We start from the raw sequence: 19,115 nt of genomic DNA, 5'->3' as shown, positions 1-19,115 counted from the left end.
GAAAAATTGGTTTAGTTTTCTATAATCTTCAGTTAGCAACCGTCTCGATAAACGTTTGGAAACGCACGAAGTGTCCTGACGAAAGGATTCGGAGCTTATGGACTTTAGTGTGTTATTATGCAGGCACCCGTATATATATATACCGCATATATATTCACGCTGTGATATTTGCTTGCCTTTTTCTGACTGTATATGTATATCATTCCCAAATAGTTTTACATTGCGATTATTTCTTAGCATATACATCAAGCGATATATTGCGAAAATTAATAAGCTTTTAAATATGTTAACCAACTGAGAAAATTGATTTAACACTTCTCAAGACAGTGGGCATTTATGTCTATAATCATTGAAATCGAATCTAGAAACTCCTCTAGTGTCTTGTTAAATGTGTCGGAGAAAGCCCTCTTGTGCTACGAGCGGATTGAAATAACAGAAAAAGTTTCGGTTATTGTGATAGCACGAGATGTCGGCCTCGGTTGTGGTGGGGGTATCTTAGTTGGCCCGATTGGCACAATGCCCAGTGGGTGGCGATAGCAGTGGGTCATCACTTGGAGGGGAGGGGGAGTTGTGTTAGTTTCTAAGTGAAATGAATCTGCATTGGTGACCTCTTAAGATTTTTTTTCTGTTCATTATTATTATTATTTCAATCCATTAATATATACTAAGGAAATCAAATCTTTTGTATAGGTATGTATAGGTTTATATTTGCTTATTCTTGGAGTGTTTAATCAATTTTCTCGGTTGGTTAACATATTTAAAAGCTTATTAATTCACGACGATACTCGGTGGTGGGGAAGTTTAAAAGAAGCACTGTAAAGTAGGAAGCGAAGGAGATTTATTCCGGATCAGGAGTTTCTTCTTACTTTCTATTTATGACCCCTGTCTCCTCCCCTACCCACCCAAACTGCCTGGCCCCCTCCCTTCAGAATCTCAGCTTACCTAATATGTTGCTGCATCGATGTTTCGGTTTCTTTAACTTCGTCTGACTGTATACAATTGGTTTGTCTGAATGTGTAGGAATTTATGTACCCTCTTAGGTCGTCAGGGACACAATGTGTAGTATGCGATGGTATCATTTAATTTTACTTTTATAATATTAATTTATATTAGATTCTATTTAAAATTCTCACGCTGCAAGGGAAAAATAGCCTTGTAGCAGTTTGATTTTTAGTTTAGTTCCAATCTCGAAACAAGTAAGGCAAATATATAAGTGTCATCCATATTGTTGCCCCTACAATTGAATTTTTTTTCGTATTTTTTCATGCAGGAAAAAAGATTCTTTAGTTGGGTGTTAGGGAATGATCTTAAGATATTTAGAAAGTTTTGTTAGTTTATTTTAGTTAGTAATGTATTACATTTATTTTTCGGGGGATCTATTAAATTATTTTACTTTGCTTAATTGCTTTATCACAGCCATTTAAAATTGCTTTTATTTTTGTAATCATCAATAGGCTATAGGGCGGTAAATTTTCTGGATCATTATCAGCTTGAAATAATGAATTAGATATCTCTATGGCTTTCGCTTATAACTAATGGAAGTGGATTCGTAACAGTGCCGGGATTCATAACTCTCCCAAACCGTTGAATATAACAACACTTCAGTATTCAAATGATCTGCAACTCCATCAGATATTCAAATGGATAAGGATTATACGCGCACATCGAATATGTTAAAGAGGACTTTTGACCGTCACTTACACCACAATGAAACATAATCTGGACACAGGACCTTGCTCCCAAGTGGCGTGCATCCCGCGTGTGGAACAGTTCCCGGTATATAATAGGATTCGCTGAAAGGAAAGGAGTACGTTAAATGGCGTCCTAAATGGTGAAGGGCTTAACCTCGGTGACGTCATGATCGGGCGAGAGGTTTGCATTGTTTGAACGGGATATCCCAGAATATCCTGTTTCTCGAGTGTTAGCTGCTAGAAATAACTAGTTCTCCTCTCTGGTTACTGAGAATAGGTGTTGCTGTATATTTAGCCATATTTCTGGTAATTGCTAGTTTATTTCAATCCAGTGATAATATGATTACCTATCTTTATTGAATTTTCTTTGTACTTTTTGCCAGGTCAACTTATTTTTTTTTCACTAGAGATATCTTTAATATGTTTAGGGACTTTGAGTGATTGCTATGGCATACCGTTTTAGAAATATACAGCTGTGATGCTCTACATAGTTTTTCGTGACGATGTTACTAAGGTTATGTTAAAAAAGGAGGACTATAAGATATAAAAAAGTTAGATATTAAGCTGTTTTCTGAACCCTAAACCGGTGATGATTGCCAACTAAAAATTTACTCTTAGAATTATTATTAAACTAAATACGGATTTTACCCCAATTATGATCAAGGTTACATAATCCAGCCATTTATTAACTTGTCTCGTTGTAATTCAGCACATATCCCGGTGCGGTTTCATCCTGCCAGTGAAACTAGTAAATAGGCTCCTGTACATTCTCAGTCACGTCAGCATTTCAAACTGGGAAGTAATGGTGCAATCTGACCGTATCCGGGGAAAATAGAAACTTGCCATAGGAAGTACAGTACTGTCAACACTTTTGACAATTGTGACCTTGTTCTATGGAGGTAATGTTTGATATCAGTGTTGCCACTGAAAGTTTTTTCGTAAGATCAAGGTTGTTTTTTTCCGGTAGATTGCAGAGGTTAGCGTTGTTGATTTAGGAACCATAGTTATAGAAAATCTGGTAAAATGAATGCTAATGCGTTCAAAATGCTGTTCTTTGTCCATATAACTAAATTATATGATTACGTTTAATAAGTATAGGTTATTAGTTTTTTGGCGCTGTTATAATACGGTATGTAATAAATTGACTTAAAACGCGCGCGCGCGCACACACACACTCTCTCTCTCTCTCTCTCTCTCTCTCTCTCTCTCTCTCTCTCTCTCTCTCTCTCTCTCTCTCCTCTCTCTCTCTCTCTCTCTCTCTCTCTCTCTCCTTAGCTTCTTGGTCGGAACTGTAAAAGGCTGTGCAGTACAAGTGTAGTACTGTTCTGACTGATGGCCCACTTGTGGAATTTAGGACAAGCCCTCTGGGAGTCAACGGATAATGTTAAGAATTCCTATGAATGTCCAGAAGGAATTATAGGCGTTCATCACTTTTTGATATGAACAGTTGGTAGATGTTCAGTATGCCACATTACTTCAAGAAAAGCTGCCTTTGTTCAGTATGCCACATCACTTCAAGAAAAGCTTCCTTTTCACAAAAGGTGGTTTTTTTTTTTTTTTTTTTTTTTTTGTGTGTGTGTGATTAAACATCTTTGCTCGAAAATTAGAACAAATAGGTTATATGATGGATTTTATTAGGAAAATTGTTTTCAAAGTTAATTTGGTTATTTCTGTTCATTAACTTTGAATAAATCAAATTTATCAACCCTTTAAGTACTACATGAATTTTAGTAAGTTTTCATCTCTCTCCTATGTAAGGGTTTTATATATACTATATATTCTTGCAATTATTTACTCCTGCACCCAAACTTTATAATTTAAGAGAGAGAATGTGTCGTGATTTTTTTAGTTACTTTTAATAGTGTTTTTGTAACCCAAAATTAGAATTATTGGTTTGCAAGAAGTATTTTTTTCATAACATTTTTAGATGTATACAGTACATTTCCATGGTAAATTGTAACATAAAACTTTTTGCTGTATCTCCTAACTATATACATGGAGCTTCGGAAACTTTTAGAATAGTTTTATGCAGCTTTCCGTTTCTCGTTCTCTTGACTTTTTGTAAAGATTCAAGTATTCCAAATGGGACTCTAAGGTTAAATGATAATTATTGACGGAGACTATTGATCACATTTGATGTCCAAAATAGTTTTAAAGTTTGTTTCCCCTTAGCGCTGGTCATTTTAAACCTTTAATTCACATATTTCTTCTGACCTGAATAGAACACGCATGTGATATTTTAGAAACTAAACTATGATATTAAATTTGAGGTGAACGGGTGGGGAAATATTTTTTCATCCTCTTCATTGTCTCAACGTAATGTGCCTACCCACATTTTATAATAAGACTTCATTACCAAAAGTGATATATATATATATATATATATATATATATATATATATATATATATATATATATATATATGTGTGTGTGTGTGTGTGTGTATGTATGTATGTGTATATATATATATATTATATATATATATATATATATATATATATATATATATATATATATATATATATATATATAATGTATAGATATATATATAATGTATAGATATATGTGTATATATATATATATATATATATATATATATATATATATATATATATATATATATATATATATATATATATATATATATATAATTTACGCGTGTCTGCATACGTGCAAGAATTACTATCGTTATATATGAAGGCCTCCAATCAAAAGCAATGATAGCTAAGTGCTTCATTAAAACAGTAATAGAAGTTTTAAAGTCTTGAATCTTTGCGAGTGACAGGTGTTCCCTTGTTTATATAGTGTATAGTGGTCGCCCTTAACGTTTGTGTAAACATGCCATGAAGGTTTGTATATCCGTTTAATGAATTCCGTAGGTGACACATCCAAGGACAACTCGGTCTGTCTTAATTAATTCACCAACACAGTCTGGATTCTGGTAGGGGATCGTTTCGTTCCGGCCTCAGGCAGGACAATGGTAGAATGAATGAGTTCTCATCGATATATATTGGAAGTTTTCTGTAGAATGAATGAGTTCTCATCGATATATATCTTGGAAATTTTCTGTAGAATGAATGAGTTCACATAGATATATACTGGAAGTTTTCTGTAGAATGAGTTATCATTTATATATATTGAAAGTTTTTCTGTAGAATTAATTGAGTTCTCATCAATATATATTGGAAGTTTTCCGTAACATGAATGAGTTCTCATCGATATGTATCTTGGAAATTTTCTGTCGAATGAGTTCACATAGATATATATTGGAAGTTTTCTGTAGAATGAGTTCTCATCGATAAATATATATATATATATATATATATATATATATATATATATATATATATATATATATATTATAAATTGTCTGTAGAATGAGTTCTCATAGTTATATATATTAGAAGTTTTCTGTAGAATGGAAAAAAATCTTAGATATAAATTGGGAGATTTACTGCCTAGAATGATGAATTTTTATCAGACTGTTTTGGCCATACTTGTTGCTTTTCTGGTTATTAGATTTGGTGAAACTTCTCTAATTCTTATCGCTTCGTAGTGTGTTAAAGTTTTTTTTTTATACCTAAGAAGACACTAAGTCGGTCATAAAATAGAGAGAAAACCTTTTAAGTTGTTGCCATAGTAACTTTGACGTCACAGGGAGAAAGCTAAGGTTTCGGAATCTTTTCAATTTGATCTTATCTACATGATTAATTTTTCTTGAAAGATGCCGAAAGTTTTCTAATTTTATCAAACAAAAAAAAATATAAATCTTCTAAAATCTATTTTATCTTGTATTTATGCAGGTCACGATTTTTATATTGATATTGAACGTTTGTAATCACTTCGCGCAAATTCATTGTAATTACCATTCTCATATCATCGTTATATGTCTCACTCTGTTATTCGACTGAATAAGCTTTTTGTCAACCTGTGCTATCACAACGGTGTTTTTTATTATTTTAAATTCATTATTAATTATGTGAAGATTACTGGTAACCATCTGTTACCCTGACTTCACTTGTAGGTCCTCTATCCACCGTGATATTTTTATGGAAGGAGGAGATTTGTCTTGTATAAAAGTTCTTGGCAATTATTGTTGTTTACTATATGCTGTCGAGTCTAGTTTGGCTGCCATAATATTCCGTGATATGGTCTCCTCTAGGCACATTTCTTCAGCGTTATAATGAAAATTTACCATAATTTACAACCATTTGCAAGTCTCTATCCCCCTACATGAACCCACAGCTCAGTCACAGGAAAAGTATTTTGTCCTGTAATTAAGCAATATAAACACTTAAAAGAAATAAACAAAGGTTAAAGAGCCTCTCAAAAATAGAATGCTTAAATCTTGGAAACCTTCAAAGCTAAATTATAAAGTGATAATTGTATTTTCTAGGTAAAGTTAGAAGAATCTGCCTTTGGAAATAAATTATGCAATGTAACCTGGACCAGACTTTTTCAGTTTGGCTGCCTTTGATTCTGATTTGGTGCAGCATACCATTCATTCTCATATTTCATAAGATTACAATCTTTTACCTAATTACTCAAACGTTCAATTTTCTTTTGAAAAATATGCTTTTGGTGAATATGCCCCCAGTCTTTCTATTTTTACAACTTTGCAGGATATTGCATGCGATAAACAACTTTTCCGTGAGCTGTAATCTGTTCAGTCCGAATGATAATCATATCTATATTATAGTCTCTGCTTTCATCCATGCAGTCGTGAATGCAGTAGGCTATATTTATGAATTCTGGGTCAACTTTTACTTTAGAAATAAGGTATTTTCAAACCTTTATACGAGAATATGCTACGATTAAAACTCGTGGTCTTTAATTTGAAGGACTCACTACACGTAAAAATGGCAGTATGGGTGTCACAAACTAAATACATCTACACTACAGATAATTTATTTGAATGCCATTCTGTTTTGTGTCTGTAGCTTCCCAGTATCTTTTATCTCTCATTCAAGATTACATTACATGAAAGTGGCTGTTTCCTCTTTCCCAACAGTAACAATTTAGGTGTAGACCGCTGTTGGAAGTATCTTGTTCGGTCATCTTCCATATGAATCATATCTTAAGTGAACTTCCTTCATCGCCCCTAGCAACCATTCTTTACTAGGACGCTTCGTTGTTTCCCTTAACTATTGTCATAGTCTTTCATTACTTTTAAAAGATTGATAGACATTATAGAACAGAATTGATTCAGGGTTAGTTGTTGGCGATAATACTCAGACGTTGAAAAGAAGTTTATATTCTACTGTAAAGATATATATATATATATATATATATATATATATATATATATATATATATATTATAATATATTATATATATTATATATATAATATATATAATATATATATAATATATATTATATATATAATATATATAATATATATATATATTATATATATTATATATATAATATATATATATATTATATATATAATATATATATTATATATATATTATATATATATTATATATATATATTATATATATAATATATATATTATATATATATTATATATATATATTATATATATATTATATATATATATATATATATATATATATATATATATATATATATATATATATATATATATATAATGTTTTACTTTGGTATGCCTTGATTTTTTTCCAAAAATGTTCAAGTGGTCGAGAAGACGTTCTTTTATTCAGTGAAATGTTTTTCCTTGCTAATGATAATACGGTCTATCATTTACGTGTTTGTAGATGATATTCAAATGTGGTATCAGTCGTCTTGTATGAAAACACTTTTGATAGCACCAGTTTTTGTCCTTCCATCAGACAAGTAATAGCCTTAAAGGAAAGCAAAAAGTGCCAGTTGTAATACTTTTACGGATGTATATTCTGCTTTATACTTGGAAGATACACTCCGACATTTAAGACGCTAAAAGCAGTTTTGTTCTCACTCGCTCACCTTGGAGAGACGCGTTTATGGATATTGGAGGTAGATTTTTTACGCCGTATTTTTTCAATATTTCTTTCTACGTTCCTTTATATTGATTGTTGACATATGTTTTATTGTATAATTAGTATAGAAAGTAGTAAAGATTCCATATCTTACTGACGAGGTTTAGGTATAGGTGCTTTAAACAAGGATTTTTTTTTATTTCGTGTCAAAATGGGTGAAATAGTTTGCCCAATTTCTTTCTACCAATCTGAGCTGGATCACTCCTTTCCGTATCGGATATTTGCGAGCTGTCTCGTGCAGTGCTCCATTATCACGTGACCTTTGTGTGAGACGTCTTAATTGCTTGCTTGTTTGTATATGAAATTGTTACTGTAATAATTACTTAATTGAATTATTTCACACAAATACTAATAACCTAACCGAGAATACTGTCATATCTTCAACTCTGGTGTTATCGAGGCAGTCAAAGCACCTTAGTGACAACCCTAAATCAGGGTGCCATGCTGGGACAGCTCTCTTCCAGAACTGGAACCTGCAAGAAACTGGATTCGAAGTTCAAGGGATTATATAAAACCGACGTTCCCAAGTTCATGATGTATATAACGAACAGGGTACCAGAACTTACTTATAAAGGGGGTTGGGGTTTGGCCTTACTTTTTTTCCTGTATATGATACTTCCTGGACGGTCGGAAGGAGATTATTTAAGAATGAAAAGTATTTTTTTTTTCAATTTACCTGTATAGATAATAGTTTGCATATGTACAGTAAACGTTATACTTTATCAGTCTTGTGTATTATGAAATGCATGTTAGCTTTAATAGAAGCTGCATTTTTTTTCAGGTTTTGCCCATAATTTTACATAAGCTGGTTTTCGCCTGATATTCACGTGTCCCAGTTTCACTTATTGATTCAGTAGATACAGTATGATTATATTGCTGTTCTTATTAGAGTCAACTTTTGAAGTTATTCACCGTTGTTGAAATTTTGTATAGTTGATTGTGTACTTAACGTTGTTACAAGTTTACTATCTTACCAATTGTTTAGATATTTATTCTTTTTTTCCCTTCTGTGACAGATTATATTGTTAATGTTCATGAACACAAAGGAGTGGTGTTGACTAAACTAATCTTCTGAATCTTTTTTTATTTCCAGGGGTGGGGCGGATGGCGGCGACGGAGGGTCAAATCCGCTTTAGCGGCCATACCCTCGATAAGGCCACAAAGGCGAAGGTCACTCTCGAAAATTATTATTCCAACCTAATAGCACAACATCTGGAAAGAAAACAGAGGTAAGTTTATACTGTATATCCATCGATTTTCCTTTGCATTGCACAGATAGGTAAAATCTCTCTCTCTCTCTCTCTCTCTCTCTCTCTCTCTCTCTCTCTCTCTCTCTCTCTCTCTCTCTCTCTCTCTCTCTCTCTCTTAGATACGCTATGTTAGGTCTTTTACAGTGCCATTCGTCTTAGGACTTTGTTATTGACTATACATATTAATGTATAAAAGAAATTATCGTGGTGGCCTAAGTTTTCCTGCTCACAGGTGGAGATACCAGCGAAAATTAGAGAAAAATTGCTGATAACTTCGGAGGCAAAATAATTGCACATTAAGTTCGAGGAGAAATTTGTGAGATGCGTTAGCGGTATGTTGTATTCCGGGTACGAACTAGTTTTTACGTCTCTGAAAAAAGTATCGAAACTTATGTAGGGTTTGTTTAATTGATAATAGCTTTCCATGAAATTAGCATTTATGAAGCTTACCTGGTTCATCATTCTTGAAGTTGGTGTATATTTTGATCCTTGCAATTAGGTGTTAACGTCACGCTGCCTCTTGTTGGAAAGTCGCCGGTAACTCATTTCTTCATTAGCCTCTTTTGTTGAATATTCATTGACTTATTACGGTGTTAATGCTTAGTTATTTATCACTTCTAGAATGTAAACTATCTCCCTTGGTGTTTGCCATAAATAAAATGACGGAAAAAGTAAAGTATGCTAAATGTCAGATGCTCATGTCTTGTCTTAATAGTTAAACTGTATAAATAGAACTATTGAAAATTCTTTTCTTCAAGTGAAAGCTTCCCATCGTTCACCCATTTGTTTATTCGCTGGACTGCAATCCAGTCCTAATGTTGACATTCCATTTACGCTATCAGCTATTTCTGAACATTCTTTACTGTCTCGTTGTGTGACTTGAATGAGAAGGGTTGCTGATTCTCCATACCAAATTTAATTGGCTTTTCGAGGCTTTCAAATTCGCTTTGCCAGTGATATTCCAAGTACTGAATGGACAGCTTCCCAAATTACGTTCGGGTTTTGCAACGTGGGGAGTGTTATTTTTAAACTACACACTTCAGTTTAAGCACAGGCAGAAATACATTCGTGTGTGTATTTGTTTTCTAATAATTACAAGTTTAGCCGTTTGAGAATAGATTTCGTGCTCTTGATTATTCACATTTTGTTTGCATGACAACTTAATATTAGTTTCACTATTAGGTATTTTGTGGGAGAAATTTATTCATAACACGAATTTTCTTTCATTCCCCACAAAATACAAATAAACTTCCCGTAATAATGGAGGAAAGATCCTTATGTTCTCTGAAATTTCAGTTATATGAAGATTTCTTTTGAGAAATCAATAATATTTTCTTCATTGAGTAAATATGCCTTATGTCTCTGTAATGGCGATAGAGAATAGGTTCTTATCTCGTATAGAGCTTTCGTGTCTTTTAAGTTTTAAGTTCCGAGATCGGAATAGCTTCACGTTTTGAAATATTTTGTGGCGGTTGCTTGGTGAATTATGGGTCCAGGAAAGTTCTGTTACTACGATAATAACCCCGAATAATGCAAGGTTTCTAGAACCTATTCTTTAACAAAATATAATATTGTGATGGACTCTGAAGAGAAGATGAGTTGTAGGGAGTGCAGGGGAAGTCAACACCTATATTTCTATCACTTGCAGAATAAAGTAGTATCTTGATACAAATTTTTATTTACTCGATAATTACTGGGTTATATAATGATCTTTTATCTTTTGATTTTGTTTTCAGATATTTAAAAAATATATTTCCGAAAAGCATTTAATTTAAGAAAATTTCCAAAGTGCGTTTAGATTCCGCAGATAATGTAGAGATGGGATAACATTCCACCTAAATTTCAAAGTAAAATATAAGAACATTTTTTTAAGGAAGTTAAGGATATAGAACTATATAAAAACAACCCGGTAGTATAGTTCGCGAGAGCTCAAATACAAAGCGGGAACATGAAGTAAGGGTTAGGAATTCGTAGGAGTGGAGTTGCGGACCAGGTGAATGTGGTTTGGATTAATGAGGTTAGATTCATCCAATTGTTTTGAGAATGAGAGGGATTGGGGATTCTTGTGCATTGCTTGTTAATTCGGTCAATATTGTTCTGTTGTTTTAAATTTGGGAAGAGTAATTAGTACAATACTTTAGACCTTTTATTTAAGGATTTTCATGTTAAATAATTACAGATTCGTAGATGTTCTAAAGAATTAAGAACTTGAAAGTTTCTTCCATTTAAATTTTGCATAGGCTGCTAAATATCATATTGACTTTCTTTTAGAATTGCTTTCTCTTTGCTGAGTGCTATTTTTAAATCTTATGACATTATACTATGCACAGCATCATATGAAAATTACAAACTTTGTCCTTTGCCCATTTTGACTAGACTCTTTCTCACTTTTTCATATTTTGTGCTTAATTTGCATTCTCTTATAGTGTATATATATATATATATATATATATATATATATATATATATATATATATATATATATATATAATATTTTATATATATATAATATTTTATATATATATATATTATGTATGTATGTATGTAATGTATGTGTGTATATATATATATATATATATATATATATATATATATATATATATATATATATATATATATTTTTATATAATGTATGTATGTATGTAATGTATATATATATATATATATATATATATATATATATATATATATATATATATATATATATATAATGTATGTATGTATGTAATGTATGTATATATATATATATATATATATATATATATATATATATATATATATATATATATATATAATGTGTATGCATGTAATGTATATATGTATGTAATGTATATATATGTATGTAATGTATATGTGTATGTATGTATGTATATGTGTATGTATATATATATATATATATATATATATATATATATATATATATATATATATATATATATATATGTGTGTGTGTGTGTGTGTGTGTATGGATCTATGTATGTAAAATCTCTCTCTCTCTCTCTCATATTGTGGTTAATTCTTAATCCACATTGATTTCGTTATCTGTCTGATGTGCAAGTTATTGTTATCATCTTTGCCTTACGTTTTAAGAAATTTTGCACTGTTTTTTTGCTGCATATTTATATCTATTATAAAAGCTTCCTTTCTGGTTATGCTTTAATAGATTTAACTCTTGCTTTGGCCAGTGAGCCATTTCCTGTGGTAGAGTTCGTGAGTTGGCTCCATTCTTCCTCGCCAACTGTTAAATCTCGTATGAATTAATAAATTTGGAAGATTGCGCATATTTACCGAATGCTGGAGACTGCTGTAGAATATTGCCCCCTTACAAATCCGGCATCATACATCTTTAGATAGTATTTCATGCACATTCAGGCTTCCTTGCTGTTCATGTTTATGATCTTTTATTTTTCTACTTTGTATTTTTAATGGTACGTCTCCTAGTTCTCCCAAACGTAGGTCCAAAGTTGATGATAAGTACTGTCGTGAAATAGCTTTTTTTAGTACAGCATCGTATTTATCTATAATGAAATTGTGTGTTTGTTTGAAAATCAATGTCCTAAAAACTTTATATTTTCTGTAAAATTAGTATTATTTGTCTCCTAGTTCTTTCAAACGTGGGATACGTCTCGCGTGTTTTTCCAAAGTTGATAAGTATTGTCAAGAAATAGCTTTTTTAGCACAGTACTGTATTTATCTATAATGAAATTGTTTGTTTCGAAAGCAGTCTTAAAAACTTTTTATAGTTTTTGTAAAATTAGTACATCATTAATGACCCTTAAAGTTTCTTAAACTTTAAGCAGTGAGTATAACATCTTGATAACTGTTTTTCTTCTAGGCATGATAAATTAGAAGAGACTATGAAAGAGGAAGGTCTCTCCGAAGACCAAAAGCAAGAGAAGAGACAGCAGCATGCGCAAAAAGAAACTGAATTTCTGCGTTTAAAGAGGTCGAGATTAGGGGTTGAAGACTTTGAAGCCTTGAAAGTTATTGGCAGAGGAGCATTTGGAGAGGTAAGAATATGGGGGCAGAGTTTCATATCTTGTTTAACACCTTCATTTCAGTGTTAAAAACATTAATCATTTATGATACATTATAATCTTTTATTTTTCTACTTTGTATTTTTAATGGTACGTCCCTTAGGCTTTGTCAACGTCAATTGTCATTTTTTAGACTGATTTCTTTGGTTTAAAAACCATTTAAAAGATAATTTTAAATATAAAAATTTGGTAAGAGGAAATTTCCATAGCATTTAAATTTTTATTTTATCAATATATAGAAGTCTCTATTATGGTGACTATATTTCACATGGAAGTTTTTCGTTTTTTCAAAGCGATTTTTCCAGATTGTAGGATATAGTATTCCCTATATTTTCACATTTGAATAATTGAATTAGGTCATTGATAATAAAAGTAGATTGCGATTGTTCTCCAAAAAAAATCATATTTTGAGATTTTTTCCATTTTTTTTATTTTGATTGAATAAATATGAATTTTTAGTGGTAATTTATATCACCACTGAGGATCATATGGATAGAATCATCATATTTTAGGGTTCTTTACTAACTAGTGGAGAGTCCCTAACTATGTCCAAAAATTTTTATCCCCTCCCCATACACATACTGTATGCTACATGTACCAAGTGTGCACACTTGTGCAATATGTGGTTAGCATAATAAATTCTGTATTTATGTCCAATTTTACAATTTTGGTATATTTAGTCATCATATAAATCTTCCAGCATAATCATAACATGGAAATTGCAAAAATATAAACAAGCATACAAAAAAAAATGAGAGCTGATGTTAGAGATATGTGCAGTAAACTTTTATTTACAAATACCGTATCGAATACTGTATAAGAAAACTGATTATCTATCCTTCAGAAAATGGTGGAATTACTGTATATGGGATACAAAAATAGTTTAACCTGGACTTTTTTTGGGAAAAAAAAAGGGCTGCGTATGGAATCGACTGTGCTTGCGTGAATATGACTTTATAGCAATGAAAAAAAAAAACTTTCTTAGAAATACTAGCCAAAAGTACAATACATGTACTGTAATCTGAACTTCAAAAAATTCAGAGCCAGTGGTCATAACTTGTACTCCTCAAAGTATTGACACTAGCGTGTGTTAGATTATTTGTTTTTTTCATGTATCAAAAATAAAATTTCGGAAATGCGCTTAGAGTTCTTTCGGTCTAAGACTATTAATAGTTTCAAGAATGATAACCAGACTCGAGGTGGTAAGTATATAATAATAAATTTAGATAATACAGATGGCTTGCATAAATATACTTCATTACATATCTAAAGAGAATTTACACTTTTACAAAATATCACCTTGTGCAATAAATTGGTTTCAAGGAGGTTTTACTGTACACACACAGTACTTTACATAATTTATAGTCTCAATCTTTACTTCTCGCTTTTAATAAATCCGGAGAAATCACAATAATACACAAAAGACATGTGGGTGCTGCTTTTAGGCAAGGGCACTGGTCTATAGTATAAAATTGGTTTTGATCAACATTACTGTACTACACTTCTGAGGTATGTACTAAATCCGGAGAAATCTCAATAGTAATATAGAAATTAAAAAAAACTTAGGTGCTCCTTTCAGAAAAGAGCACTGGTCTATATTATACAAATTTTTTGATCAGATTAATACTTAACATGATGTTAACAGCAAGTTACATAAAATGGTAGGCGTCGTGATACAGAGATAAAGAACGGATTATACAGGTTATTCAATAATAGCAATTACCAATAATTCTAGCTAAAAATTATCTGATTGAGTAATATCACTCAACATCATATATTGAAGATCTTTACCTGCAGTAAATCTTAATAAATTTCTTTACCTCAGGTTCGGTTGGTACAAAAGAAGGATACGGGTCATGTGTATGCTATGAAGATATTGCGAAAAGCTGATATGCTGGAAAAAGAACAGGTACAGTATTGTAAATATATATATATCAAGATGGCTGGTGCTTGGTCGTGCCTTAGTAACATTGTCATAAAGAATTCTTTCTCTCTCTTTCCCTCCTAGTTGAACAGAGGCTTAAAGTAAAGAGTATAAGAAAGCACTGAAGTGACAAATACAGGCCCTGAATCAGAAAAATGCAAATAGCCTGCCTCTTACAGGAGACTACACTTTGGGATAAAATGCACAAGTCTTACATAATTTAAAGAACCATTTAAAATACTTTATATCAGAATAAATTGCATACAGTGGATTCATTTATATTTGTGTGAATTCCACTCGGTCAAAAATATTTCTTAAAGTGAGAAGTTCAATTTTTCTAATGCAGTACAATGCTATATTTTTTATAGCTCTTGGGCACACATCGTTCCCCAGAATTGTTGGTATTATTAGAAATTTAATTTGTTAATTTATTTTAAAGTTATCATGATGTCTTGAAATATTAAACCTTTCACTTGAAATGAGTTTGATTATATTTGACTATATATAGGAAAGTACTTGTATGTAGCATTGATGTGTACAGGTAGGTATATTCTTTAAGAAAAAAAAATTGTCTTCTATGTACAGTATATATATTGCTTTCTTGTGCTGTTTGTCTTGAAGGATTTTTCTATTGCTTAGTGTCCTCAGGTTTTAGATGCAAGGTTTCTTTCCATTACTTATAGTAAGATTCATCCCTTACTTTTTATTGTCCAATAATGTTTCACCCCGAAGGAGGTTAGTGCCATCAAGAGCATCTTATTTGGTGCACTGTTGGCATTACACATAAGTGTCTATACAGCATTTCTTTGGTTCCTAGCTGCACTCCTTTTTTCTACCTTTCTATTCTACCTCTATTTTTATTTCCTTTCTTCCATCTTTGTCCAACCTCTTAACATTTCCTAGTGCAATTAAACCTCCACCCCCCCCCCCCCCCCACGCCACAATTTGCCCTTGGGTGCTGACTTGCCTCCAGATACCAGCGCTGATGGCCCAAATTAAAGAATAAAATCAGATCCTCAATAATGCTAAATTGTTCTGCAGTAATTAAACTTATTTTTCATTTGCACATTAATTATTCATTATAATATATTATACGCAACAGTTAAGCATTTACCACGCAATGCATTTTTTGTATCTTTGCTAACATTTGTTTTTTTTGTTTCATTTTAACACTTTCTGTTAACTACTGTTCTGTCCATTGTATTTTTTTTTCTTTTTAATATCTACTGCTTCCTATTAAGAATAGTTTAATAAACTGTATCAAATTTCATGTTATTTTAGATTTGAATTGGTCACTCATAAAGTAAAGATATTCTACCTTAGTCTTCAAGTACATTAGAACAATATTGGAAATTATTAAGTAACACTGCTTTCTTATTAATCAGGTGGCTCACGTTAGAGCAGAAAGGGATGTGTTGGTAGAAGCAGACCATCAGTGGGTAGTTAAAATGTTTTACTCCTTTCAAGACCCAATCAATCTTTACTTAGTTATGGAGTTTCTTCCAGGAGGTGAGTCATTGAAAATTATGCTAGTGATTCCAGTAATTTAGAAGCATCAATATGCTATTATATGTTAAAATCCTGAAATAAACAAAGTTGGAACTATGCAATTAACTTTAAATTAGAACAAGTAATTTAAATTGAGATATATTCTTTATTCTGTACTGTATTAATTTCTTCTTTTTCCAGGAGACATGATGACTCTTCTTATGAAGAAGGATACTCTGTCAGAAGAATGTACACAATTTTATATAGCAGAAACTGCTTTGGCTATAGATTCAATTCATAAACTAGGGTTTATTCATAGGTATGGAAATTAATTTTGTTTGTATAGTACATAGTTTATCATAATACACCCGGATTTTCAGTTTTTAATAGTCTTTTAAACTTTGTAAAGCTTAAAATAGTATTTAAATAAGTTTGATTTTATTTCTATTTATGGTTAAGCAAATGAAATTCAAGGTCTTTCTGGTATCAAAAACACTATTCTGGGAAGAATTATCATTGTTATTATTCACTGGTGTTTCCCTATCTAAATTGACAAAATACACTATGATAGTACTGTAGTTAAGTCCCATCCATTGGAATATTTCTTGACATTCCAAAACTAGACTAAGGTACCTTCAATTGTGCATTATATAAGGTTGTGGTAAGATAGGCTAGTCTTGGCTGGATGACCTCAAGTTGTTCACATATACAGTGATACCTCGGTACTCGACCATAATCCGTTCGAGATCCGTGTTCGACCTCCGATTTGTTCGAGTACCGAATTTTTTTTCCCCATAAGAAATAATGGTATATATTCTATTCCGTTCCCAAGCACTCGAACAGGCCCAAAATATTAATAAAACGTGTACCTAAACAACAATAATTATCTAAATGTGTATGAAATTGGTCAGAAAATCCTATAAAACAATTTTAAACCATTTACTGTACTAAAATAAAACAATTTTAAACCATTTTCTGTACTGTAGTGAACATACCTTTGAGCAGCGGTTCGATGACATACAGGGATGGATGTGGAGAGGATGGAAGGGGGAGGTTACTGCTTGGAAGGAGAGTCCCCTTCCATGATGTGGCGGGGTAGTTCTCCTTCAGGAGTTGTTTCTCTCTCCAATGAAAGGGTGGGCAGATCTATTTCAGGGGTTTCTTCTCTTCTTTGTCTCTTCTTTGGAGGAGAAACAGGCTTTGATGTAGCAGCTTTCTTTTCTTTTGTGAAAAACTGGTCTATTGTTAATTGTTTCTTCCTCCTCTGCAGTATTCTTCGAAAATGATACATGACACTATCATTAAACATATGCACTGCCCGGTTTGCTACTGCAATTTCTGGGTGGTATTTTTCAGCAAAAGCCTGCACATCTGCCCACTTGGAACAAATTTCATTGATGAGAGAACTTGGAACATCCTCCCTTACCTCATCCTCTTCTGAAGATTCCTGCTCCACAATCAGATCCTGCTGCTGTTGTTGTTGCAGGTGCAACAATTCCTCCACAGTCAACTCGGTAGAATGGCTTTCTACAAGCTCATCAATATCATCCTTGTCGACCTCAAGCCCCAAACTCCTGCCCATGACAACAATTTCCTCAACGACATCAGTGTCATCAGAAATTACAGGGGTAGCAGTGCTTGGACCCGCCTCTGGTTGGAAACCTTCAAACTCCCTCTCTGTGACACATGATGGCCACAGCTTACGCCAGGCAGAGTTCAATGTCCTATAGGTCACACCTCGCCAAGCTTGGTCAATCATGTTAACAGAGTTGAGGATGCTGAAGTGTTCCTTCCAGAATTCCTTTAGGGTCAACTTCGTGTCACTGGTCACTTCAAAACACTTTCTGAAAAGGGCCTTGGTATAGAGTTTTTTGAAGTTTGAAATGACCTGTTGGTCCATGGGCTGGAGTATGGGAGTAGTATTGGGGGGCAAGAATTTGATTTTGATAAAGCTGTATTCTTCTTTCAAGTCATCCTCGAGACCTGGAGGATGTGCAGGAGCATTGTCCATAACCAGAAGACATTTCATTGGCAAGCTCTTTTCAATGAGGTAAGCCTTAACCTGGGGGGCAAACACTTCGTTTATCCACTCAGTAAAGAATTGTCTTGTGACCCAAGATTTAGTGTTCGAGCGCCACATAACTGGTAGTGCACTTTTACAAATATTATTTCGTTTGAACACCCGGGGGTTGTCCGAGTGGTACACTAACAAGGGTTTGATCTTGCAATCGCCACTTGCATTTGCACACAGCAACAATGTTAGCCTATCTTTCATTGGCTTGTGACCTGGCATCTTCGTCTCGTCCTTGGTAATGTACGTATTGGCTGGCATTTTCTTCCAAAATAACCCAGTCTCATCACAATTAAAGACTTGTTGTGCGATCAAATTTTGTTCATTTATGTACCGATCGAATTCCCCCACGTATTTATCGGCTGCAATTTGATCCGAACTAGCTGCCTCCCCATGCCTAGTAACACGATGAATACCTGTTCTATTACGAAACTTTTCAAACCAACCCCTGCTCGCTTTAAATGTAAATGAATCACTTTCACTGGTACTCGGACTTTTCTTCACTAATTCTTCATAGATATGCAACGCTTTTTCACAAATGAACGCTTCACTAACACTTTCCCCGGCCAACTGTTTTTCTTTAATAAATATTAAAAGCAACTTTTCCATCTCCTCAATCACTTGTGGCCTTTGCTTAGTTACCGCCGTAAC

At 32.7% G+C, this 19,115-nt stretch overlaps 1 protein-coding gene across 6 annotated transcripts in view; it reads left to right on the top strand.

Annotated features, from left to right (window-relative positions):
* trc (Serine/threonine-protein kinase tricornered) overlaps positions 1 to 19,115 on the top strand; it is a 154,301-nt gene that overhangs the window by 112,920 nt on the left and 22,266 nt on the right. For all 6 annotated transcript variants that reach the window (XM_068375488.1, XM_068375486.1, XM_068375490.1 and 3 more), the window contains 5 exons: positions 8,788 to 8,923; positions 12,780 to 12,954; positions 14,807 to 14,890; positions 16,291 to 16,414; positions 16,595 to 16,712. In XM_068375488.1, the coding sequence (XP_068231589.1) occupies positions 8,788 to 8,923; positions 12,780 to 12,954; positions 14,807 to 14,890; positions 16,291 to 16,414; positions 16,595 to 16,712 (637 nt within the window). The remainder of the gene's footprint in view (positions 1 to 8,787; positions 8,924 to 12,779; positions 12,955 to 14,806; positions 14,891 to 16,290; positions 16,415 to 16,594; positions 16,713 to 19,115) is intronic.

This window comes from Palaemon carinicauda, chromosome 6, assembly GCF_036898095.1.
Source record: "Palaemon carinicauda isolate YSFRI2023 chromosome 6, ASM3689809v2, whole genome shotgun sequence".
Classification (NCBI taxonomy): Eukaryota; Metazoa; Arthropoda; class Malacostraca; order Decapoda; family Palaemonidae; genus Palaemon; species Palaemon carinicauda.
This window is presented reverse-complemented; position numbering and strand designations above follow the sequence as displayed.